Below are 25,563 nucleotides of genomic sequence, written 5' to 3'. Positions count from 1 at the left end.
GTCAAGTAGACCAAAAAGCTACAGACACTCTGCCTTTTTATATCTTTGTTCATTTATATGGAAATGAGATGTTTCCTAAAGGATATCTTTTCCTGTTGCCTGCGTCAACCAAACAGCTCAAAACAAGGGCTTACAAATTCCTCAAGCTGACTTTTGGCTATAGGTGAAAACTGTATCCCTACATTATCTGGAACCATGTGCGTCAGCCTCAGAGGAAGGCATTATGGTGCTGTCAATTTCAATTAACCTGCCTAGCTTTATAAACAGCCCTCGCTTCAGCCATCTGAACAGGTTGGTGCCCTTTTCCAAGAAGTGAAGGAAACTATATGATAAATAAAGCTGCATGAAAATTGGTAATTCCCCCTCCCCAATCACTTATAAACAGGGCTAGGTATATATGTCAAACAAGTAAACAGGTTCATCTGGAAGAAGTATTTAATAAAGTAAACCTCAAGAGTTTGAAATTATAGAAAAAAAAACAGCAGCTGATTAAATGTAATTATTTTTTAAACCAACTACTGGGTCCCACACCAGACTATATACTTCAATTTTTATACGTGGACCAGAGGAAGCTCAGCCTGACAGAAATTTCCTTGTAACCTTTAAAACAGGATGACAACACATTATACCTCAGTACCCGTAAATGATTAATGCTGCCCCTCGCCCAAAGGAGAATATAACACAGCCATTTTAACAGAATCTTTTACTCATGACATTGTCATCCCAAGACAGAAAAGTTTTCGCAGCATCATAACTGTTGTGACTGTACACACACACTCCTATTTATTTATTTCTCCATTTGCTGAAAACAAACAGAACAAAAGCTGTAAATGTTTAAGTCTTTAACCACTAGTAATACAATGGTTTTCTCTGCTATTGTTGAATTTTATGCTGGAAGCAAGACATTCACACATCAAATCCTCTCTATGCAGCAGTGCAGTCATATCACCTGAGGCTCTAACCTTGTCTGTTTTCCCAAGCTAAGCAGCATCAGGCTTGGTGCTGCTTTAATGTGAGATTTTCAAAGAAGACCCAAGTGTTGTAAGCAGCTGCGTTGGTGATGTAGCATGGAGTTTCTTCCCTCTGAGTCAGTACCAAACCAGTGCTTTAACTTAGAGGGTACTCTGCTGCAAGAAAAACTACCTTACAGGTGAAACTTAAAACCAAAGACCTGACCAGTTATAGTTGTTAAATTGCTATCACTTTATACAACAGGTTTTTTTATTAGCCCCAGTGTCCTGGATAAATTCAAATGGAGTATTTAAAATCTACTTAACCTAAAACTCCAATGTTGTTTCCTTGCAGAAGGACTGTTTCATTTGCTGCCCTGAACCATTGTGTGCTGTAGATCTGCACAGTTTAAAAGCTGCTGTCTTCCATTGCAGAAGTGGCTGTGTGCAGACTGTACAATATGGATCATTTCACCCACCTTAGGAGCAAAGTTAAACAAGTGAAGCTTCAGCTAAGTTTTAGACAAGTCGATTATAACTATTTGATTGGAATGTACTCTACCATGAAGTCCTAGGGTAGAGAAGAGCAGAACTCGGGTCTGCAAACCCTATAAGGTGTGCTGCAGCCCCCACCTTTTCCTTTCCCAATCACTGTGCATCCTACAAGCGCTGCAGCGACTGACCAGGATTCCTGACAGTTCACAGCCTCTGTCCATGTAAACCTTCAGTACACGTCATACATCCAAAGGCCAGAACAGATCATTATAACTATCTCTGGCCAGTGTGTGCAAAAGGACAATGTAGAATTTTCCCCGAACACTGGATTAAAACATGTCTTTTAGAAAGATATTGAATCTCCTTTTAAAGACTCCAAGTGATGGTGAGTCCACAACCTCCCCTGGTAAGTTGTTCCAATGTTTAACTATCCTCACTGCTACAAAACTTCTAATTATGCAGAAAGATCAATCACTTAGTGCACCCAAACTACATGCTTTTGGCCTAATCTAACTCCCATTAAAGTCAATGAAAAGACTCCTGTCAACATCAGGGCAACTGGATTGGTTCCTTTACAACAGTGGCACCGCAAACAATGTGAAAAATCAACTGTGCATTCATAGTCTTTCAGAGGCTAATAACTCAGTCAAATCAAACTCAGAGGTACTTCTATTCAATATGGGCTACTTCCATGCCAAATCTCAACTTTTTAGACCATGTCATTTCACTTGTCAAGCTCTTCATAATTAATAAATAAATAAAAACTTTTACTTTATGGAAAAAAGTCTTTTTCCACACCCACCCTCCCAAAGACTTCTTTATCAAGCATTATTAAATCTCTCTCACACACACACACATCAGACTTTCTGGAACAGTCACCTTCAGGCAGAATCAAAGTCTTGAATATTTCAGTTAAAAAAAATTTTTTTTTTGCAATTATGAATAACAAAAGACAGGGGATGGGAGGAAGTGTCTGCATGGAAACAGATGTTATGCATCTTTAACTATATAGATTGCTGCTGCATGCTATTATCATGCTATGTCCAATAACAAAGGACCAAGAAATTTTTGTTTCCTTTTGTTTGGAAAAATACACTGAAAATTACTGCTGACAGATTAGGTTCCTTACTCATTTTCACAGGCACGAATTAAGTCCCAAAATGAAAAATAGGAGACTAGCAGGTTCTAATCTTTAAAGCACCTAGTCACCATGGTCTACCCCAGGGGTGGCCAACCGGAGCCACATGTGGCTCTTCAGAAGTTAATATGCAGCTCCTTGTATAGGCACCAACTCCAGGGCTGGAGTTACAGGTGTCAACTTTCCAATGTGCCGGGGGATGCTCACTGCTCAACCCCTGGCTCTGCCACATGCCCTGCCTCCACTCCATCCCTTCTCGCCCCCTCCGCTGAGCCTGCCATGCCCTCACTCCTCCTCCTCCCCCCTCCTGAGCCTCCTGCATGCTACAACACAGTTCATTAAGAGGTGTGGGGAGGGATGGGAAGGTACTGATCATCAGGGCTGCAGGTGGGTGGGAGGTGCTGGGAGCGGGGGGCAGGAGCTGATGGGGGGGCTGCTGACATATTACTGTCTCTCTTTGGCAACGTACACTGGTAAATTCTGGCTCCTTCTCAGGCTCAGGTTGGCCACCCCTGGTCTACAATTAAAAAGGCACTTGCCTCAACAGCTGTCTGTAATCAAGATTGAATTCTCCACAATCTGTCTGGACTTCACTTGGCCCACTGACAGGACCAGCACTCCTGGGAAACCTCTAATGCGAATAAATATAATTTAGCAACTGCTAAGATGTCAACTTTATTTCCTTAGCACTGTTTGGAGGTTTTTCCTCTTAAATCAGTCATTATTTCTTATTTCATGAAAAGAAATTTGAATAGACCTTTGAAATTAAGAAAAACTAGTTCTGTTTAAGAGCGTACGTAAATGTCATTCCCTTATTATTCAAGATACTGTGTGTACATTTTTCTTCTATATTTATTACAAGCATCTGTCTCCCTTTCCATGTACAGTAAAGTTGTTCTTCCATCTTTTTCCCCCTCCCTTCCACAGGAAGAGAACATGGTTACTTAATTCTCAGATAAATCAATTCAAATAATAAAGTAATAGACTTTGCATAACTTTGGTCTCTGCTTCCCATTCCCTTAGAAAAAGAAAAATTTGATACATGTTTCTGAACAAATTGTGAGAAGAATTTATTCTTTTCCATATTCTTGTTTGCAAATATTTCACTCCTGTAAAACAATACTGTATGTGTTTAGGAATTATTATATTTACCAGTTTGAGGGTTTTTTTTAAGTTTCTTAAGCATTCTATTAAATATTTTCTTAATTTACAGACATCAGCCTTTGTTTTCTTGTTTTGTTCTGCATTCATAATTACTGATTAGCTAGCAGAGACACCTTTATAAAGCAAGAGACAAAAACTTGAATTTTGGTGGCACAACTTTTCTGTCATCCTGTGACAAGCCTGCACCTTAATAGATTTTCAAAGGTATCAATGAGGCGCTAAAGGGAAAACATGATGTGTCATTATTCCATTCATTGTGGGAAAAAAATGTATTCTTAGAATCAAAGATAGACTTTGTATTTGTAATCTATACTGAGAGAGCTTAAAGCACATATGGTATAAGTGTGCCTGCTCTATAATACTTCATAAATATTGTATGGTGACCTGATTACTGGGATGTTTCCTGTATAACTATATAGGGGTAAATCAACAATGTTTTTGGGAAACACGCAAGGCAGTGAAAGAATTACTTGAAATAAGACCTCTCCCAGCAAACAACTGAGGGTTGTTACAGGACAGTGGAAAAGCCATTGGCCCTGACTGGCTCGACCTCCTCCTAATCCCACCAAACTAGTTTTGGGCTAGCAGGGCTAAAATGCCCAAGAACTGATAAGACAAAGGAACACTAGCTAGATAAAAAACAGACTCTATCCCTCTAAGGGCTCATGTACATAAACACTTAGTTTGCAGCATGCCAGCATTCTAGTCTGCTGCACATTAAGTATCTGTGTTGCACCAGCAGGGTTTACGGAAACACGTACTGCACAGCCGGCTAGTGTAGGGTAGATTCACACCGCAGAATGCTGTGAAGTAAGTATTTGTGTAGACAAAACCCAAGGGAACTGCTGTCAAACTCAGTCATGCTGCCACCCATGACCTGGGGATGTGTCTGAAGACATTAGGCCTTCCTAGGTTTCCATCAGTGGATGGCTAGTCTTTAGGTCAGACAGACATGGATGCAGGCTGGTTGTTTTAAAAATCCTTTCTAAATGCTTTATTCCTCCTGTTAAGATTAAACAATAGTTTGGTTTAAGAAAGCTGTCTGGTTACTATATTCACCACTGGTCACAGATTCCCAAAGGAAAGACCCACTGGTGCCAAACCAGTGAGACGTGCTGGCTAAGCATGGTTGATACACAAGGTACTGTAGCTCCAGACCTGATCTAAGAGTGGGAGATGTGACGAGTTGGATCACAGAAACCCCCTTGGGAGCTGCCACCTAATGTGACAAGACTACTTCTATTCCTGTTTTCCCTGCCAGCTCAGGACTCCAGCACCCTGTCTTGCTGAGTCAGACACTCCCGTCTGCTCCAACATAGACCCAGGGTCTGAATTACTTGCCCCAAAGCTGCAGGTTTACCTGAAAACAGCTCACAGAAGTGTGCTTGTTTTTAGCACTCAGATGCTCAACTCCCAATGGGGTCTAAATCTAAATAAATCCGTTCTACCCTGTATAAAGCTTATGCAGAGTAAACTCATAAATTGTTCGCCCTCTATAACACTGATAGAGAGATATGCACAGTTGTTTGCTCCCCCCAGGTATTAATACATACTCTGAATTAATTACTAAGTAAAAAGTGATTTTATTAAATACAGAAAATAGGATTTAAGTGGTTCCAAGTAGTAACAGACAGAACAAAGTAAGTTACCAAGCAAAATAAAATAAAATGCGCAAATCTATGTCTAATCAAACTAAATACAGATAATCTCACCCTTAGAGAGGCTTCAGTAAGTTTTTTCCTCAGACTGGACACCTTCCAGGCCTGGGCACAATTCTTTCCCCTGGTACAGCTCTTGTTCCAGCTTAGGTGGTAGCTAGGGGATTCTTCATGATGGCTCCTCTCTCCACTTTGTTCTCTTCCACCCCTTTATATATCTTTTGCATAAGGCGGGAACCCTTTGTCCCTCTGGGTTCCCCGCCCCGCCAGAAAAGCACCAGGTTAAAGATGGATTCCAGTTCAGGTGACATGATCACATGTCACTGAAAGACTTCATTACCCACCTGCCAGCACACACACATACAGGAAGACTCACAGGTAAAAAACAGCCATCTGCAGACAATGGTCCTGGTTAATGGGCGTTATCAAGATTCCAAACCACCGTTAATGGCCCACACTTTGCATAATTACAATAAGCCCTCAGTTATATTTTATATTTCTAGTTTTAGATACAAGAGTGATACATTTATACAAATAGGATGATCACACGCAGTAGATTATAAGGTTTGTAATGATACCTTGCAAGAGACCTTTTGCATGAAGCATATTCCAGTTACATTATATTACTTATGTTTCTATAAAACCATGCAGACTGCACGTCACAGGAGACTCAAGTGATTCCGCCTCAGAGGTAAAGGCTGACTTCTAAGGGGGTATACTCAGAGAGGGAACAGAGATGCAGCTAGCCCTGTAATCAGGACAGCATGTATGGAAAATTCAAGTATTGTTGGTGCATGATCTGAAACTGTTATGAGATCAGTTTTAACAGAATGTTTAAGAGAAAGCAGGTAGTCTGCCACCCTGTGGCTCCAGCCCATATAAAACCAAATTGTCCAAAACTAAAGGTCACCCCACAGTCTGCACCCACAACCCCCACCGTGAGTGCTAATGCTACCACCTTGATTTCCTTGAGGAAACTGCAGAGGAGGAGAGTGACCTCAAAGTATATTAGGATTAAGAATTTATTAAGAGTGAATGGCATTCAATGCACAGAGTGGACAGAGACTGCATCACAAGTCACGTTGGTTAAAGAAAGTTTGGTAAGGGAAGAGGGCAGACTTCCTGGCAAAAGTCTAAATATTTTAACTTTGGCTGAATTTTCTGTGCTTCAAGCTAAAGTGCACCTTAAGTGGGAAGATTTTACAGGTGATTGTGTGGTTGGCATCAGGAATTTGCTGCCCACTAATATTTTAATAGATAACATTTTATTTTTAGCCATGTTTAAGCATGTTAATGTTCTACCCATGTCCCACGGAAAGTGCGGATCTGATTCACCTTCTTTGTCTGTGGCCAGCAAGCAAGTCTGGGAAGGGGAGGAAATGCCCTCAAGTCTTTTGTCTGAGGAGAATAGCATCTTGCCTTTTGTAGAGGAACTTGAAAATTTTTCTGTTGTACCAGAGGCTGCTCTGGGCTGAAGTGAAATACAAAAGGAGTTTGTGACTGCTCAGCAAGCTGATACTTCTTTGGAAGAAGAGAGGATTGCAGCTCAGAACGATGCACCAGCTGGGGCAGGAAAAAGGTAGATTTTTTTTATGCAAGGTTTTTCTCTAGGGAAGCTCTATAGGGAAGAAGAGGTACCCTGGTAAGATTTGCAAGCTGGTAGTTGTACTTGAAAGATACAGAAGAGAATTGCTCCAGATAACCTGTTGGGACAAGCTAAATGAGTTTATATATGTTAGATTTGTAGAAAATATGAATAGAGAAGAATAGCCAACTGTACTATTAGAGGCCTCTCTGTGTCTCTGTTCACTGCCTGTTTCTCGGAGTCTGCTGTAAATTGTTGAAGCAATCCCTGTAAACAGCCCAAGGCCAGAGCACTAATTACACTGCTCTATAGCCAAAATGCTTCTGAAACAAATGTAGTCAAACTTTACTAAGGGTACGTCTACACTTACCGGAGGGTCCGGTGGCAATCAATGTTCTGGGATCGATCCCGGAAGTGCTCGCCGTCGACGCCGGTACTCCAGCTCGGCGAGAGGAGTATGCGGCATCGACGGGGGAGCCTCCCTGCCGCGTCTGGACCCGCGGTAAGTTCGGACTAAGGTACTTCGAATTCAGCTACGTTATTAACGTAGCTGAATTTGCGTACCTTAGTCCGAAGTGGGGGCTTAGTGGGGACTAGGCCTAATTCTGGGTCACTGAGAACGAAAATGATGCTTAAAATAGTTGATTGGATCTAGTTTTCAAGATATGCTATTGGGTCAGTATACACGACCCTTGACTTGGGAATGGCGGAGGATAAGTGAGTTATAAAGGGAAGGGATCTCAATTTAAACCAGAAATGACTAAAATACATCTTTGACTGGATCTATCAATAAATCTATGACTGGGTTTGGACAGTACTTGCTTTTTAGGCAAAACAATGAATGATGCAATCTGAAGCTGGTATTGCGTCATACAGGATATGAATAGCATCATGTTATTCCTAGAAGTCATGGATGATGCAATCATAACGAAGCTTACATCACTCTGCTGAACAAACTGCCCTAGATCAGCTCTAGAAATCATACAGTGTCGTGCTCTCTTATTTGTCAGTGTTTGATTTTGCAAAGGGACACATTTCTGTTTAGCCAAAGTGAGCAGAGATGCCTCGTACTTATCTGCACTGTTCACACAAAACTTCTGCTATGTTTGTGGTGAAGTGACTTTTGCATCACAAAAGCGCAGTATAACCACTATGGTTAAGAAAGCCAATCACCTTTATTTTGGCTGCAAAATTGGAGATCAGGACAAGAGGTGGGCCCCACGCATATGCTGCAACACTTGTGCAACAAATCTTCGCCAGTGGTTGAACAGGAAAAGGAAATCTATGCCTTTTGCAGTGCCAATGATTTGGAGAGAGCCAACAGATCATACCAGCAATTGTTACTTCTGCATGGTGCCTCCAGTTGGGAAAGGTGTGTCAAAGAAGAAAAAGTGGACTGTGCATTATCCAAACATTCCATCAGCTATACGCCCAGTACCCCACGGAGGAGGACTGCCGGTTCCTGATGCACCAGAATCATTTTCACTTGAGTCAGACGAGGAAGAGAATGAAACTTCTGGTCCTGAACCATCAAGGTCACAGGACCCACATTTTCTCCCATCCTCCTCCTCTGAACCACACCTCATAACACAAGGTGAACTGAATGACCTTGTCAGGGATTTGGAACTACCCAAGAGTAAGGCAGAGCTGTTGGGCTCCAGACTACAGCAGTGGAATCTCCTGGCAGGTGATGTTAGGGTTTCCATATTCCGTGACCGTCAAAAGGATCTTGTCCCATTCTTCTTCATGGAAGGTGATCTTGTAGCCTGCAACAACATCGATGGTGTGATGGCAGCCCTCAACATTGTTCACGATCCAGATGAGTGGAGACTGTTCATTGATTCATCGAAGACGAGTCTTAAAGCTGTTTTACTGCATAATGGCAATGTTTTGCCATCAATTCCAGTTGGTCATGCAGTCCATATGAAGGAAACCTATGACAACATGAAACAACTTTTGAGGTGCATAAACTATGACCAACATCAGTGGCAGCTTTGTGGCGATTTGAAGGTTGTTGCTCTCTTGCTTGGTCTGCAGACTGGATACACAAAGTACTGCTGTTTTCTCTGCGAATGGGATAGTCGTGCAAGAGATTCCCACTACATCAAGAAAGATTGGCCACTCCGATAGTCATTGGAGTCTGGGAGGAAAAGTGTTCAGCATCCACCACTTGTTGAATCAAGGAAGATGTTGTTACCACCCTTACACATCAAGCTGGGTCTGATGAAGAACTTTGTCAAGGCCATTGACAAAACACAAGCAGCTTTCAAGTACCTCCGTGGAAAATTTCCAAGGTTAAGTGAAGCTGTCTTTGTTGGTCCTCAGATTCGTGAACTTCTTCGAGATGATGCATTTGACCATGCACTGCGTGGCAAGGAAAAGAGGGCATGGAAAGCCTTCCAGGTAGTGGCAATAAATTTTCTCGGAAACAACAAGGCAGACAACTACAGGTTGTTGGTGGAAAACCTCCTCAAGGCATACAAAAGCCTTGGTTGCAAACATGTAACTAAAGATACATTTTTTGCACTCTCATCTAGATTTTTTCCACCGAACTGCGGAGCAGTGAGCGACGAGCATGGCGAGCGATTTCACCAGGACATTGCAACAATGGAGAAACGCTATCAGGGCAAATGGTGCCCATCAATGCTTGCAGAATATTGCTGGACAGTGACAAGAGATGCTCCATTTAATGAATACAAGAGACAATCCAAGAAGCGCCGAGTAAACACTGAATAGGACTAAACTATGTACATAGTTTTTTGCCTTTTGTTTCATAATAAATTTTATTTATATAACCCTTTTGCTGATTTTTAAAGTGTTACATAAACAGGACAAGTGAAATATTATCATGTAAAGCAACCATAAACACATGAAAAGCCCTCAGTTTACAATTTATGATTCAAACTCTACTATCTACACAATATACATAGACATAAAATGTAAAAACTTAAATATCTTAGAAACAGTAGCCAGTTGTTTTAATTGTCATATTTGAATTCAGCACATCAAAATACATAATAAATAGCACATTTTATCTCTGAAGCAGACGACTTCTCAAAAATTGTAGACCAGTGTTATCTAAGGCCTGGAAAGAATTGAGTATGCAAGTAACTGATAAGAATACTGTTACAGGACAGAAAGTCTGTACCAGGGGATAAGAACTTTGGGAAAACAATGATGTCTTCCCACTGGCTCTCTCATCCCTTGGAATGTTGATTGTGTTTATGTAAATCCAGTAGCAATGTTCTTTAGCAATGTAAAGAGGGGGGGAAAAACATGTAAAACAGACCTGTTAAGTTTGAATGTAAGAATGCTGAACGCATGGAAGTGAGTGTTTGGAAATAGTACCAGCCGAAACTTAAGACTCACAACTATCTGCGGGCTGAAGGTAACGCAGGGTGGAGGAAACTGGATGACCCCCGGAGGGCAAGCCGGAACCCACCCAAAGCGGATCAAGGAGAGATAGAAGACTCGAAGATAACATATGATAACACATGTCCGTCATAAATGTACCATCTGCTGATCAAGCCGATTGATGGTTGCCCCAATTATGACCTCAGCACGACAAGGCAATCCCCATAGACTTGCATTGGGCCCAAGACCTAGAAGAACAGAAACAGGGGACAGCGTTCTTCGAGTCTGGTTCTGCGACCACCCTCCAGGAGCATCGGATGCGCATCTTAAGCATCACGAGCAACTTAAAGCCAGTAACTATAACTCATTACTGCAGAACCTGTGTGAATGCTTGTGTGAATGAATGTAAAAACTGTCTGTTGTATTTGCAATAAATGTGGCATTTTGCCTTATCCCTCTTAAAAGATCCTACTGGTATTCTTTTATTAGTGTAACAAGCCCATGACTGCCCATTTGCAGGAGAGTCAGGAGTGGGGGAAAAAACTGACAGAAACAGAATTTCTATTGGTCTCACATTTGAGACGGTAAAAGATTGTTGTAAATGTTGTGACTTATGTCAGAAGCATAAGGGATTAAAGGGACATTGCAAAGCGCCACTGCAGCCTTTTCCCATTATTAAAGAGGCATTTGCCAGAGTGGCTGTAGATATTGTAGGATCTCTCACTAAACCTTCCAGGAATGGAAATAAATATAGACTTGTTGTGGTGGATTCTGCCACTAGGTATCCTGAAGTCACAGCCTTGTTTAATATTGAAGTTGAATCAGTGGCTACAGCTTTATTCACCATTTTCAGCAGAGTAGGTTTTCCCACAGAAATCTTGTCAGACCATAGTGTAAACTTAATCTCTGAAGTCTTTAAAAGGTTACAGGAATTACATGGAGTGAAGCATATAAAGGCTGCTCCTTATCACCTAGAAACTAATGGACTTGTGGAAAGATTTAATGAAACTATAAAAACTATGCTAAGAATGTACGCCTCCTGGTATGAAAACAACTAAGACTTATTACTTCCTTACCTTTTATATGCATACAGAAGTATTGCCCCCTTTTATCTCCAGTATGGAAGGCAGGGGAGGGGACCCCTAGATTTGAGGCTCTTGCAAGGGCAATACTGAGGAAACAGGACAGTCAGTAGGGAAATAAATCACTCATTTTAAGGAGAATTTGAGATTATGATGATTTAGTCTAACAGAACCTTAAGAAAAGTCAGGAAACTCAGAAAGTTTGGTATGAATGGCATACTGAAAAAAGATCATTTGATATTGGTGATCTGGTGTAAATGCTGATTCCTGTGAGGAAAAAAACAAAGGATTATTAGGAAAGACCTTCAGAGATGATTGAAAAGAGTGAATGAAGTAACACGGGGTAGGCAACCTATGGCAAGTGTGCCAAAGGCAGCACGCGAGGCGATTTTCAGTGGCACTCACACTGCCCGGGTCCTAGCCAGCGGTCCGGGGGGCTCTGTATTTTAATTTAGTTTTAAATGAAGCTTCTTAAACATTTTGAAAACCTTATTTACTTTACATACAACAGTAGTTTAGTTATATATTATAGACTTGTAGAAAGAGACCTTCTAAAAACGTTAAAATGAAGACTTGGCATACCACTACTGAAAGGTTGCCGACCCCTGCAGTAACATATAATGTAAGTGCCAAGTATCAGAGTTAAGTATTTCTGTTAGTCTTAAAGGTGCCACAGGACCCTCTGTTGCTTTATATAATGTAAGGAAGCCCAATGTCAGAGGAGCTGTCTCACTGCATATCTACAGATTAAAAGCTTACCATGAAAGGAAGATGGCAGTAAACATAATTTATTGTGATGAGGAAAAATTCTCTAATTGATTTGGTCAAAGAGAGCAGGGGAGAAACTCCTATGGAAAGCACTGAGGTTGGGGAAGGTTTAAATCCAACCCAAAAGCAGGAAATGTTCACCCTTTTAAAGCACCACAAACCGGTAGTTTCCAACCAGCTAGGTTTAACGGACAAGACTGTGCACTCCATTCAAACTCCTTTAATGGATTTCCAGAAATTAGCTTTATGGCCTTGAAAAGTATCACTTGCAACAGATAACCCCAACTTAAATTTCAGGCAGACTATTGTTCTGGATTGGTGTTATCATTGGAAGACCCTCCCACACTCACCATCATTAGCTAAAACAGGTGGGATGATGAGACAAAGGATGAGAGATAAATTGTTTTCTTTTAACTTGATGAAAATAGACAAATCTTGCCATTTTGTGTCTTTTCCACTTGTTGAAATATCTTCCATGCTCCCCACCTTCCTTATTCTTTCATTTTTCCTACATGTAAAAAACTCTCACATTTTTGTTGTAGCTTTACCTGACAACCAATAAAAACTTTGAAAATAACAAAATAAAGATAGTTAGATCTAAAAATTGAGCCACTTGAGAGCATGTTAGCTGCTGGGTTGTAGTTTAAGTGTAACACAGTATTTATCTTCTTCCCAGTTCTTGATGTGATGGGAAATGAGAGGGGGTCTAAGGCAGTGGTTCTCAAAGCTGGTCCGCCACTTGTTCAGGGAAAGCCCCTGGCGGGCCGGGCCAGTTTGTTTACCTGCCGCGTCCACAGGTTCGGCCGATTGCGGCCCCACTGGCCGCGGTTTGCTGCTCCAGGCCAATGGGGGCTGCAGGAAGCGGCGCGGGCCAAGGGATGTACTGGCCGCCCTTCCTGCAGCCCCCATTGGCCTGGAGCGGCGAACCGCGGCCAGTGGGAGCTGCGATCAGCCGAACCTGTGGACATGACAGGTAAACAAACCGGCGCAGCCCACCAGAGGCTTTCCCTGAACAAGCGGCGGACCAGCTTTGAGAACCACTAGTCTAAGGGATTAAAAACAACTTTCTGTAAGCAAACCAGTGCAGTATGGTTATGTCCTCTGAAAGACATGATGTGCACCATATATCTAAGGATGAAGTGCCTGGTACAAGAAAAGGTATCAAAACATTGTTCAAGAACCTGTCATTTCTACAACCTCCTTTTTACGGTGAAAGCACAAGTATGCCAATTCAGAGGTGACATAGCACTCATTATAATTGTCCAAAAGATAGTTATGAGCAACTTGTTACCAAAAATACTCTAGTGTAGGCTTATTAGCTAGCAAAATTCAGTAATTTGTAAAAAGATTTGAGCACCGAGTGAATTCTATTCCATATTTCTATTCTACATAAGACAATGATGAGGGCAGCATGGAAACCTATCTGATTACCTTTCAGGAGTGTATTAATCATTTTCTTTAATATCCAGCAACTAGCAAGGATTGATTATACATAAATCGTATTGTTGCACATGCGCGCACACACACACACACACACACACACACTTTAAATATAAATGTAGTAGTACTCAAACATTACTTCCATAATTAACAATTCATTTACAATAATCTAATTTAAAAACCTATGATATATTTTGGAGAAGATATTCTACTAAAGAAGTTCAATCACTATAAAAATAGGTCAAATGCATTATTGCTTAGTAATTTCATTAGTGACATTTCCAAATTTTCCTTTGTCAAACATTATTTATAAAGATGCCAACTATCTGTGGAGATGCTGATGGTTCAAGTCTTACATCCTTTAACACAAAATGTATATGCACATTCATAACACTGATGTCAGTTTGTGTAATGGAGATTCATCAGAAATTTCCTATTGTGGAAGGTCATGCAGAGAAATAAGTTTGTCACAAATGAGATTTTTGGGACAAACTGTCCAGAAGAAAAGGCTTTTCTATATGATGATGTTCATCCATCGTTATCAATGAAGACCTCGACAACTCATTCTTTCGATGACCGGGCTTTGTGCGTCCGAAGATGACTGATCAGTCCGATTCGGGCATGGAACGTCCTGTCACACGTCGGGCAAACATGTAATGGCACGGTCGATGATGTACGAGCAGCTCTGGACTTGCGCAGCTCACGCTTTTTTTCCAGCCTCAGCAATACTGGCCGGTATGAATTCAAAGTTAGTATTTCTCAGCTTCAAAACCACAGGTCAACAAAAGCAATTTCATTTTTAGTTAAGTCTGCAACATGGTTCTTATACCTGCCTACCATTTATTTGCTCTTCTATTCCATTTACTTATCCACTATGATTAGGCAACACAATGGGGGCAGCTGAAGCAAAAATGTATTTTATAAGAGAAAACTCGATTTTTTAAGTATGGTAAAAAATAGGGCCAAATCCTGTTTTATTTACTCATATGTCATGCCCAGAGAGGTAGGTCCATGCCATTCAGTTCTTAGTTTAACTATTTATATGGAATATAAATCACAAAGCTGGTATATACTGAGACCTAAGGACCCATTGATAACAACTGGTAGAGGGGATAAGGGGTGCATAGAGATCCCCTGGGTCTGATGTTTGTATAATAGTTAGCCAAAGGGCAGCATGTAAAGTCTATTGATGACCAGTGGGCTATGGGCTATCATATAGTCATTTTAAAAGTTACGTAACTACCTTAAGAACACAGTTTTCAGTGTATATAAAGTTAAGACAGGTCACCAGAAGGTAATAAATAGATTCTGTTCAGGCAAAAGACACTGGTCTTCCCTTGTAAGACCGTCATGGTCAGCCAGGGAGTCTACTTGCATACAGAGCTACCAGCTGATCAAGACTCTGAAGTCAACAAGAGACCACAAAATCTCCAGAAAAGGAACACAGAGCATGAGGAAGTCTTGTTTATGACTTAGATAAAATAATTAGTCTGGTATATCAGGAGACTGCAGGGAGACATATGGTATCCTTCACCTAGCGGACCATCAGCCAGCGTGCTTGTCTTATTAAGACAGGGTCACAGTGAGCCTGGCTGTTATAAACTGGGGGAAAGATTTTGGGTGTGAATCTTTGAGACAGATGAATGTCTAAGGTTACAGCTACACTACCCGTGGGATCAGCGGGTAGTGATCGATTTATCAGGGATCCATTTATCACGTCTAGTGTAGACATGATAAATCGATCCCTAACCTGCCATCGACTCCCGTACTCCACCGCAGCGAAAGGCAGAAGCAGAGGTGACGGGGGAGCAGTGGCAGTCGACCAGGCGCCGTGAGGACACAAGGTAAGTCGACCTAAGATACGTCAACTTCAGCTACGCTATTCTCGTAGCTGAAGTTGCGTATCTTAGGTCAATCCCCCCCCCCCTCCCCTCCCCAGTGTAGACCAGGCCTCAGTTTATACTTGTTTTCACTATAAACAAATCTAAGTGCCATGAGCTAAGAAGAGCAGCGATCCTGGTAAGCTAAGGTGTACTTGAGAACAGTGGATCTGAGTATCTCAGAGAACAGCAGCTGAACATTCCAGGGCAACGCTTAAAGGACTCAGAGCCTGGAGCTTGCCTATTGTTAACCTGCAGAAGAACAGCAGTTCCGTCGTAGGTTGGGAGGGAAATGCTTGTGTTATCTGGGCAGTGACAAAGTTTCTGCACACTAAGGGCAGGTGTAGTGAGACGCTTTACTACCGCGGATGCCCCCAGGAAGCATCACATACACTATTTAAGGATATTGTTCAGATGTTTGTGTTCAAAAGAGGCTATTTTTAGACTTCAATTTGTAAACGCTTATATTATAATAGTGCCCAAGAACTCCACTGTAATTCAGGTCCCCAAAGTCAAGCACTGTACAAACATAGTAAGAGACAGTGCCTACAAACATCTTACTATCCAAATAGACAAGAGGGATTAATTGTGATCTCCAATTTACAGATGGGGAATGAAAGTATGGACAAATCATTCACTCTTTCTACAGTAATGCAGGAAGACAGCGGCAGAGCCAGAAATTGAATCTAGGTCTTCAACGTCCCGGTGTAGTACGCTACCCACTAGACCATTCCTCCTCCCAGGAATGATGTTAGTCAACGAAGATTGCACACTTTGCCAACTGTGATAAAAACTGACTGAGAAGTAAAGTTATAACAAAATGAAAATAGTGCATCGTTTTCTACAGTGATATAGCTTTACTGAACCAAATTATCCAAATACAAACACACAGCCATGCATATACTTTGAAATACAGCTGCCTATATTTATCTGATTAGACACTTATTAGAAAGTCTGTATACACACCCATCTGGGAAAACAAACATACCATGTACTTACTGCAATGTGTACCTAATCACTCATTTTCGAGACCACATTGAACATGGACAAAATGTTCATTTTTTGCCACATTTCTTTTATGTAATGCAAAATAAATCCCTTAAGGCTGCATTTCAGTTAAGAATGTCCCTGTCACAGGTTGGATGCCTTGGGAAGCCACCTGATGTGCTGAGATACCACTGAGTCTATTTGTTCTGCCAGCATGGGCCCCTTTTAACCTGTCTTGCTGAGCCAGGCTCTTAAAACCTCCTCTAACACACACAGGCAGGGCCATACCCAGCTGCAGATCAGCTCTGGTAAGACTCAGCTTCAGGGACTTGCTCCAGCACTCAGATATCCACCTCCCTTGGAGTGCAGACCCAAAGATATATTATTAAATTTGCTCCCTCCCTCAATGTGGAGAGAAGTGTGCACACTTCTTCCCTGCCCCCCTACCCCATTAGAAGTTATAGGAACTGGGTTTAATAAACAAAACAAATTTTATTAACTATAAAAAGCAAATAAGTGGTAAAAGGGATAACAAAACAAAACAAAGCTGATTTCATTTGCTTAGTAATCCAACACAAACTAAGCTAGTTTCACTAAAGAAATTGGTTACAAATAGTACTTCTCACCCTAGATATTATCGCAGACAGGTTGCAAAGTTTCTGTGGTTCAGAGTTCCAGCTATATTCCTTTTCAGACTGGACCCCCGTCTCAGTCTGGACTCCCCCTGCCTTCAGTTTTTCTTCTTGAGTAGACAGGACATGGAGAGGAGGAGTCCTGTTTGCCTTCCTCCCAACCCTTAAATAGGGTTTACATAAGACAGGAATCCTTTGGTTTCCCAAACTTGACACCCCTTCCCTTACAGTGGAAAATTACAAGACATCCTAGGTAATGTTTTAATATCAGGTGACAAGACCACCTGACTCTGTAAGATCCCAGGGTCCATGAGTCAGTGGCAGTATGGAGCGTCCACAGGAAGGCCAAGCTTTTCACACAGTTCATTGTTCTTGCTGATGGGCCATCCGCCCTGTCTGGCTTTTCCATTGTTGTACCTGAAGTGTTAGCAGTGGGCATCATCCAAAGTAGCACAGTTGAAATACAGATACACAGTCAATATTCTTAACTTCAGATACAGAAAAGATACAGGCATACAAATTGGATAATCACATTCAGTAAATCATAACCTTTCCCATGATAGCTTACATGAGCCATCTTGCATAAAGTAGTTATGTCATTCATATTATAAACATATTTTCATAAAGAATATGGAATGACTGTCACAGTCCCTAGGAGACATAGTTGAACTCCACAGTGTATTAAACTTAAGGATACAATTTCCCCCCACCCCCAAAGAATTAAAAAAAAAGTGAGAATCCTGTTTCTTATTACCTTTGCAAACCTCAGCCCAGGATCAGTGAAGATTACCACACTGGACTGAGAATGTTCAAAGTCTCTCCAACGAGAAGGGATGGACAAAAGGAAGCCTGGTGATCTAATGTCCCTCCGACTGGACTCGTGGGAAAGAGTTGGCCACTTTGGTTGTTCCTGTCATGCATTCTAGCATGGTCAGGTGTCAGAGTGTCTTCTTCATGATTCTACTGCAGCTGCTGTACTTCAGGAACCAGATTGAGACCAGGGATATAAAGTTTAAACCACAGCTATCTTTATCAGAGACAAAACAAGATGGCTCCTACAGACTCTGAGCATGCAGACCTCAAGTGTGTCTACATCATGTGTGATACCCCTCACAATGGGAGGCCCTCTGGTGATTACACAGGACTAATTTTAAAAAGACTATCACACTATGCTACTGTTCCAGTCCAGCAATGTCTTCAGGAGCCATGTAATATGGAGCACTGCCATCCTTCTTCCTAGCAGTTATGAATCTTCAAAGGGGAAATTAACACTCATCACACCCACAGTGGGAGCAGGGAAATACTCTTGACCCTCCAGCCAGCAGTTCTGTATGAGCTAACTGCAGGTGCTCAGCATAAACCTAGCATGGTAGCTAAGAGTTATTAGCAACTGATCAGTACAAAAGAAGCAGCCACTTAAAACCTGCCACTACAATTGTTTAGCTAGGAAAATGTTGGGGATTTCCTATAGGACAGCACGTCAAGTTTACTCAGTAAAGAAGGCTAAATTCCACTTTTAATTACAGTCCATTGACTGGAACACAGCCTTAGGACTCTATATCCCCTTACATTCACAGCAAAACTAGATAGTGTCAGCATGAAGATTTCAAGGAACAGGATAGAATTTGGCCTTTACTAGTAACTAAAAGTTTCATCATCATTTAATTACTTCATTGTCACATTCAGTGGGAAATAAGCCCCTTGCCCACCCAACTATTCTGTTTCTCTTGCCTCCCCCTACTCTCCCTTGTCTATTTCTGTCTTTCCTGTCTCTCCTTTCTTCTTCCTTCTGCATTTCCTTCCCTACAATAGTCCTCCTCTCCCCCCCTAGATTTCTCACTCCTTTCCCCAATCCACGTGCTAAAATTATCAGCAATATAATAGTTAATGATGTTGACAGTGTCATTTAGTTCAAACTCTGATTAGATTAATAGGGGGCATGGGAGATCACACCTCTCAAAGCCACAAGCCATACACAGTCTCAGGAAAGCAAACATTTTGTCCTTTTACTCGGTTCATTTGGGAAGCTCTCAACCATGAAAGCTAGAATTTTATTTAAGCTGAGATTCTGCAGTCTGAACATGTCACGCAGGACACATACACCAGGTGGGCCTGACACAGGCTGTGGGCCATACATTTGACTCCCATGCCAAAGCACGTTTATGAAAAGAGAAAGAAAGAATAGGCCACCCAATGCCCATAACGTCCTGAGGCAGGACAAAGAGGGAAAAGGGCATGCATGACCTTTTCTACTCTTATCCCCATAAGGGCATCCATACATATGGAGTCCCAGAGCAACACCTTCACTGTTGAGAAGTGGCAAAAAAAGGTATGTTAGTGGGTTCACGTGCTAATACCAACACATAGTTGGGTCTGCCAAAAAGGGACTCTGAAGAGTTAGTGTCTGAATTAAACCTGTGCAAACAAGTTACAGCTGCTGTGAGAAAAAACACTATTTACTAACTTCTGTGCATTTAAATGCTAAGCTAAAATATTTAATTATATGTAGTCTCACAACTAGACATTTTAAGAGTTGACCCGATTTAAAATTAGGATTTTATTTTTTCTCGTGCCACCCTCTTCCTGAGATAAGCATAAGATACACACGGGGTTTAAATGGCTTTCATAGCACACAGTCAATTTTGATTCACTGACAGAAGAAATCTCTATTTTAAAATACTTTCTCCCAACTTCTCTGCACCATAGTCTTGATATTGAGTAACATCTGTGTAGTAGTGAGCCATTAATAAACTAAATTTTGCCTACAAGAATATAAATTGTTATTTAGATCTTACTCCCTGCATTTAAATAAAAAAGGACTACCAACTTGCTCTTCGAGTACTACTTTTCAGAGACAGAGTGCCATCTAGTGATCTTGATGATTATATACCAGGAAACCCCCCCCAAACACACACACACACACACACACACACAAAATTTAAACAAAACAAAAACACAAGAAGAAAGGAGGATTTTCCTGTCAGGGAAAATAAAAACACCCTCACATTTTATACCAATACATTGGTATGATATAAGATAATTTGTTAACATTTGTTTATTGCTGTTTTGCTGGTAAGTGGAAAAAATCTTCAACAGCAAACATTTAAAAGATCCCTTTGGCTCTCATTGATAAGAATATCAATAAAGCCTTTTTTATTTTTTGCATACACAATACACTGCATAAACAGTCTCCTGGTAATACAACTTGTGTTTGCTTTCCCTTGTCCTTTACTACTAGGGACATTTGCACAGAAACAGGATATTTGCTTGAGAACCCATCTGCTCCTGCTGCTTATTTCCCTGTTGAAATCTTGTGTTAGTTTTCACAGCAACCAAATGTAATGTCAGAGACCTTGTTCTGATGCAGATATTAGTATTCAAAAAATTATGGTGTTAGGGATTTCTGTAGCTATGATTTTTAAATTTGCCTACCATGAACAAAGTTACAGATAAAAGATACACCGGTAGCCTATTTGAAAGAAAGAGGGTGAGGCATAAAAAGAAGATATGCCTAGTTAAGTCAGACAGGCTTAGGGCTTGTCTACACTGCCCCACAGTTTGAACGACAGTGGGGTAAATTACATAACACCAGAATGCTGCACTGTAACTCCCCATGTCGACACCGTGTGCGCAAATGAAAAGTACCTAGTTTCATTAAAGTAGTCAATAATGTGAACTAGGTATCCTTTTGTTTGGCCCACAGCATCCACACAAGGGAATTACAGCACAGCACTTCAGTGCTTGCTGTAATTCACACACCCCATAGTCTGAGGTGCAGGGCAGTGTAGACATGGTCTCCCTTGTGTGCTTAAGGCTATCTTATCCCCTATTACTCTTAACCACCATGCAGGTAGCTATAGATATTACCCAGCATATAGTACATGAAACACTGACATTTTACAGTCTGATAGTATTTTTATTAGAACCACAAAAGCTAAGTTAAAAACCATACATTCAACCAGAAGACAGCTATTTCAATTGTAAAGCAGAAATTCAGAAAGTACTTCTTTGCATTTTCTAAGAAAACACACCATTAACCAGAAGAACAGAGTCTAAAAAGAGCTATGAGCCTGACTCTTCCCTCTCACAAATCAGGAACAACTCCACTGAAGTCAGAATTACACCAGCATAATTCAAGGAGACGTCTAACCTTTCCCCTAGGCAACTGAAAGCAAGAATCAGTTATAGGAATCTGGACTAAAAAATACAATGGGACAAAAGGATTTTTGAGAATGTGCCATTAAAGAGATGATCACACAGCACAACAATGATTCCACAAGTAGGTAAGCTTATTGTCAAAGTAACAGTTAAGATTCCCAAGTGTTTTAAATAAACTTCCTCCTATCTAAGCCACGCTTCATGAGATTATCCAAGAACTGAGTGATGGGGTTAAAGTAACACCTTATTTTCCATACAGTTTCTAAAGTAATGCTTTTCATATCTAGTAGGTTACAAAAATGACTGTTCTGGTTAATTTGTGGACAAGGTAACAAACATTTTTGAGGCTCCTTATACACAGGGCCAGAAAAATGAGTAAAAGAATCAAGTTTTAAAGACCATTTAAGTATGGTTCTAACACTGGCTAGCTAAACCACATGAGAAAGTGGTATACTTTTTTTTATTTGGGGGGCGAGAGCGGGGGGGGTAGAGGGGGAAGAGAAGAAGAGGAGTGTTAAAACCAAATTGAATACAGGACCGAAACTCAGTTCCTGGTCAATTATACACAGGATCCAGAAATACGTGTTACTTCATTTTCTTTGTAGAAGCAATACAGTTGGTATGAATGACCACAGGTTACTAGTTGTGAGTAAAGATAAATACTTCTTATCTGATCTTAAGAGACACTACAACCTGGAATTCTTGTAAAAACCAAAGAATTTTTTTGCAAGCCTACTTAGTTGAAAACAAAATTTAAGTTACAAACTTATGAGGCCAAGTTCAATGCCTAATTTGGAAATTCTTATTAATAAAATCATAAAATCTGTTCAAAACAGAAATCCTCAGCTATATCAAAACTAAGACAAACAAATGCATTTACATGATTTTCCCCACAAGACTCATCTAGGATCATAAGCTATAGTGGAAAAAGGAAAGATTTTAAATCTAACATTGCTTGTACTGAAGCAGCTAACTCACCATATTTGTCTCGCAACCCAACAGTGCACCTGAAGACTCCACCAAAGGCTACATCTTCACCAAATATTACTGCAAAATAAAAAGTCATACATAGTTTAATTTTATGAATACAAACCCTCATCTAGTATGAAAATGATAATCCTATTTATTCTAGTCTAACCATTTATGAACTGTTAGCACAGTCCTCACCTGAATTTTACTGTTTCCATTTACATTCAATATCTTAAGTTTCAACATTCATGACTGAGCAAGAACAAGTTTTAATAGGTTTCTAAACAATTTACTGAATATATGCAACTATAAAATATTATATAGTTAAAATGAAAGGCATTGAATTTTAGATGTTTCATCATACCCAAAAGGACGGTTAATTTGACACCAAAGTACTGTATTTTTAATCAGCATTAGCAATCAAGATTCTCCCCCTCCCCCCCACCACCACCACCTCTCCTACAGCACTACCTATTTAAAAAACAGTACGTTAAACAAAAGGAGAGCCACAGGTAGGGGAAAAACATTCTATTTTGGGCCAGAGAGTGTGTTTAAACTATTCTAGCTATGTTTCAGAAACTACTGCAGGAACATTTCAGAAAAATATTTAAGTAATACCACAGCACTTGAGTTACTACAAAGTCATTTAAAAATTCCAAGAAGGTTAGTGTAGGACACTAACCAAACAGCCACTGAATTTAGACATTCCATTTAAAAAAAGTTTAAGATCTGATACAATCTTTCCTTTTAATCAAAAATAAAATGACATCATAAGTAAGGACTCCTCATCCATTAGTTTGTAAGCTTCAACTGGTTTCATTTCGCATTTCATTTCTATGTGATTTTAATGCTCCTGAAAAATGCTGAACTGATCACCACAAATGTTAATTGATCCATGAAATAGCAAGTTTCTCCAAACGTCCCACCCATGTGCTACAATCCTGATCTGGAGGTACCACCTTTAGGGAAAAGAAGGTAGTCCAATAACTGTGCAAGTTGCCAGTTTAAATATTCACCATTATTATGCTCTTTGCAATGTGGACTAGGAACCATACAAACCACCAAAAAGCCATTAGACAGCAAATGGATCCAAATTTTAAAAGCAGTCTAGTCCTTTCCCTTAAACTGGTTGATTGTATAACTTTGATCTCTTTTAAAAAAATAATTTTAGGATTTTTAGGGCAAGGCTACTTTATTTCTCCTCATTGAGAAATACAACATTTATATATTAAATATATAAAACTAGAGGGGTCTGCAGCCTTTTGCAATACATCACAAGATGTGACTTACATCTGCTGGCCAAGTTATTCAGTGCTAATATTCCCCAAATACTTGCATATCCTAAGGGATGGAGAGCTCATTAATTCCCTCCCTCCCTCCACCAACCATCTTTACAGAAGAAAAAAAAAAACTGGCCCTCTGTATCTATGTTAGAGCTTTTAAATAAATGTGGGATAATTCACCACTGCACAAGTTAATAACCAGACAGATTCACAAAACAGAATAGCAATAATGATGCAAGAACAGATTAATGATGGCATGCTCTTATTGACTGAGATATGCCTCCAGTCTATCTTCCTAGATTTCCTTGTTAATTTGTTTTGGCTGGGGCTTGCCTTGCTTTGGTTTGTTGCTATTGTGGTTTTACTGTTTTATTTGTTTTTATGCTTGAGGTCAGAGTCTTTACAAAGCCTTTCCCATTTAATATGGCTACTAGTTTTGTGTCAGTTAGTACAGGAAACATCAGTGCTATCATACTGCTACTAGAGCACATGGAGTGGAGACTTATCCTTTGTAGTCATTGACAGAATGTATTCAACCAGGCTATGCACAGATTCATGGGAGTTAGATTGGGCAGCTAACCTTTTCATGAAGGTGGATAGAAAGATTTCCATCCACTTCATTGGGAACTGGATCAACCAGTTATATAAAGCAACAAAATAATATTTGTTAGTCTCTAAGGTGCCACAAGTACTCCTGTTCTTTTTTTGAAAATAATATTAGGGATATATCTTATCTTCTACTGCAAGATTAAGTACTGAACATACAAAGTAAGGTGAAATTCATAGCTCAGATATTGGCTCTAAACTGAAGTCTTGATCCTACAAGGAATTCTGCATGAGTCCATCTGTGCAAAACTCAGGATGATACATGGAAAAAGCAGTTTTCCAATACACTGGAACAGTCAGCTCGCAGATAGAAAGCGGATTCCATGAGAATGCTTCAGAAATCTTATGTGCCTGGAGTCATCTCACTTTTCCAAAACTAAGCAATTCAATAAGGCAAATCATGGCATACATACAGAGGCAGGGAACACATCCAGGCAGAGACTTATTTGAATGCTTAACAGATTTTTTTTCATACTACATGAGACCCTTAGTTAGGACCATCAAGTCCAGTAGCCTGCCTCCAATAGAGCCAATACCTGAGGTGCTGATGCTTTATGAAAAAACCATAATAGATTTTAACAGCTGTGTAATTGTGTTGAGGGGGACTAATCTCTACCATGATCACCTTGCTTCCTAGAATACCTGATTTGATGTGCTTTACCCTAGCATGAAGTCACAAATTGAATAACTTTGACCAATAACAGTCTTTCTACAAATCTGGCTACAGTACTCCATTTTCCTTTGTGAATTATCTACTTCCAGAAGTATAGATCAAGATTACAATGGTTCTCCTCTATTCAATCACAAATATGTGGTCTATAAAGAGTTCTGTCAACATGATTTCGGAGGCAAAATACTACAGAAACTCTATACAGCTTTTAATCAGCTGGCTAAAAGGTGAGTCAAAAGATAACACAAACAACAAGGAGTCTGGTGGCACCTTAAAGACTAACAGATTTATTTGGGCATAAGCTTTCGTAAGTAAAAACCTCACTTCTTCGGATGAGGTTTTTACTCACGAAAGCTTATGCCCAAATAAATCTGTTAGTCTTTAAGGTGCCATCAGACTCCTTGTTGTTTTTGTAGATACAGACTAACACGGCTACCCCCTGATACTTGACACCATGAAAGATAACACAGTAAGTAGCAATGTGCACTAGTACACAGCAGAATTATATGAAAGCTGATTAATCAATATCCAAGTTACAAGTGTGCAGTAATATTTAGAGCAGCAAAATGAAAAACCAGAAATACTGCTGAGATCTGGCTCTGATCACCACTGCAAACATGCACATTTACAATCAGGAAAATTCAAAAGTAAACGCATTTTGGGGCGGGGGGGGAGGAGAAGGGAGTACCTCTAACATCTGAAGTGTTCTAAAAGTATACTCTTCAACTTAAAGTAGTTTGGGTT

General features: G+C 40.4%; 1 protein-coding gene across 3 annotated transcripts in view; it reads right to left on the bottom strand.

Moving 5' to 3' along the window:
* Window positions 1-25,563, bottom strand: part of BCKDHB (branched chain keto acid dehydrogenase E1 subunit beta) — a 268,552-nt gene that overhangs the window by 233,970 nt on the left and 9,019 nt on the right. For all 3 annotated transcript variants that reach the window (XR_010599499.1, XM_065588086.1, XM_005299605.5), the window contains exon 3: window positions 22,270-22,338. Coding sequence is in view for 2 of the 3 variants with exons in the window: in XM_065588086.1 (XP_065444158.1) it covers window positions 22,270-22,338 (69 nt within the window). In the remaining variant the exon portion in view is untranslated. The remainder of the gene's footprint in view (window positions 1-22,269; window positions 22,339-25,563) is intronic.

This window comes from Chrysemys picta, chromosome 3 (assembly GCF_011386835.1).
Source record: "Chrysemys picta bellii isolate R12L10 chromosome 3, ASM1138683v2, whole genome shotgun sequence".
NCBI lineage: Eukaryota > Metazoa > Chordata > Testudines > Emydidae > Chrysemys > Chrysemys picta.
Note: the sequence above shows the minus strand (reverse complement) of the source record. Positions and strands in the feature narration are given on the sequence as shown.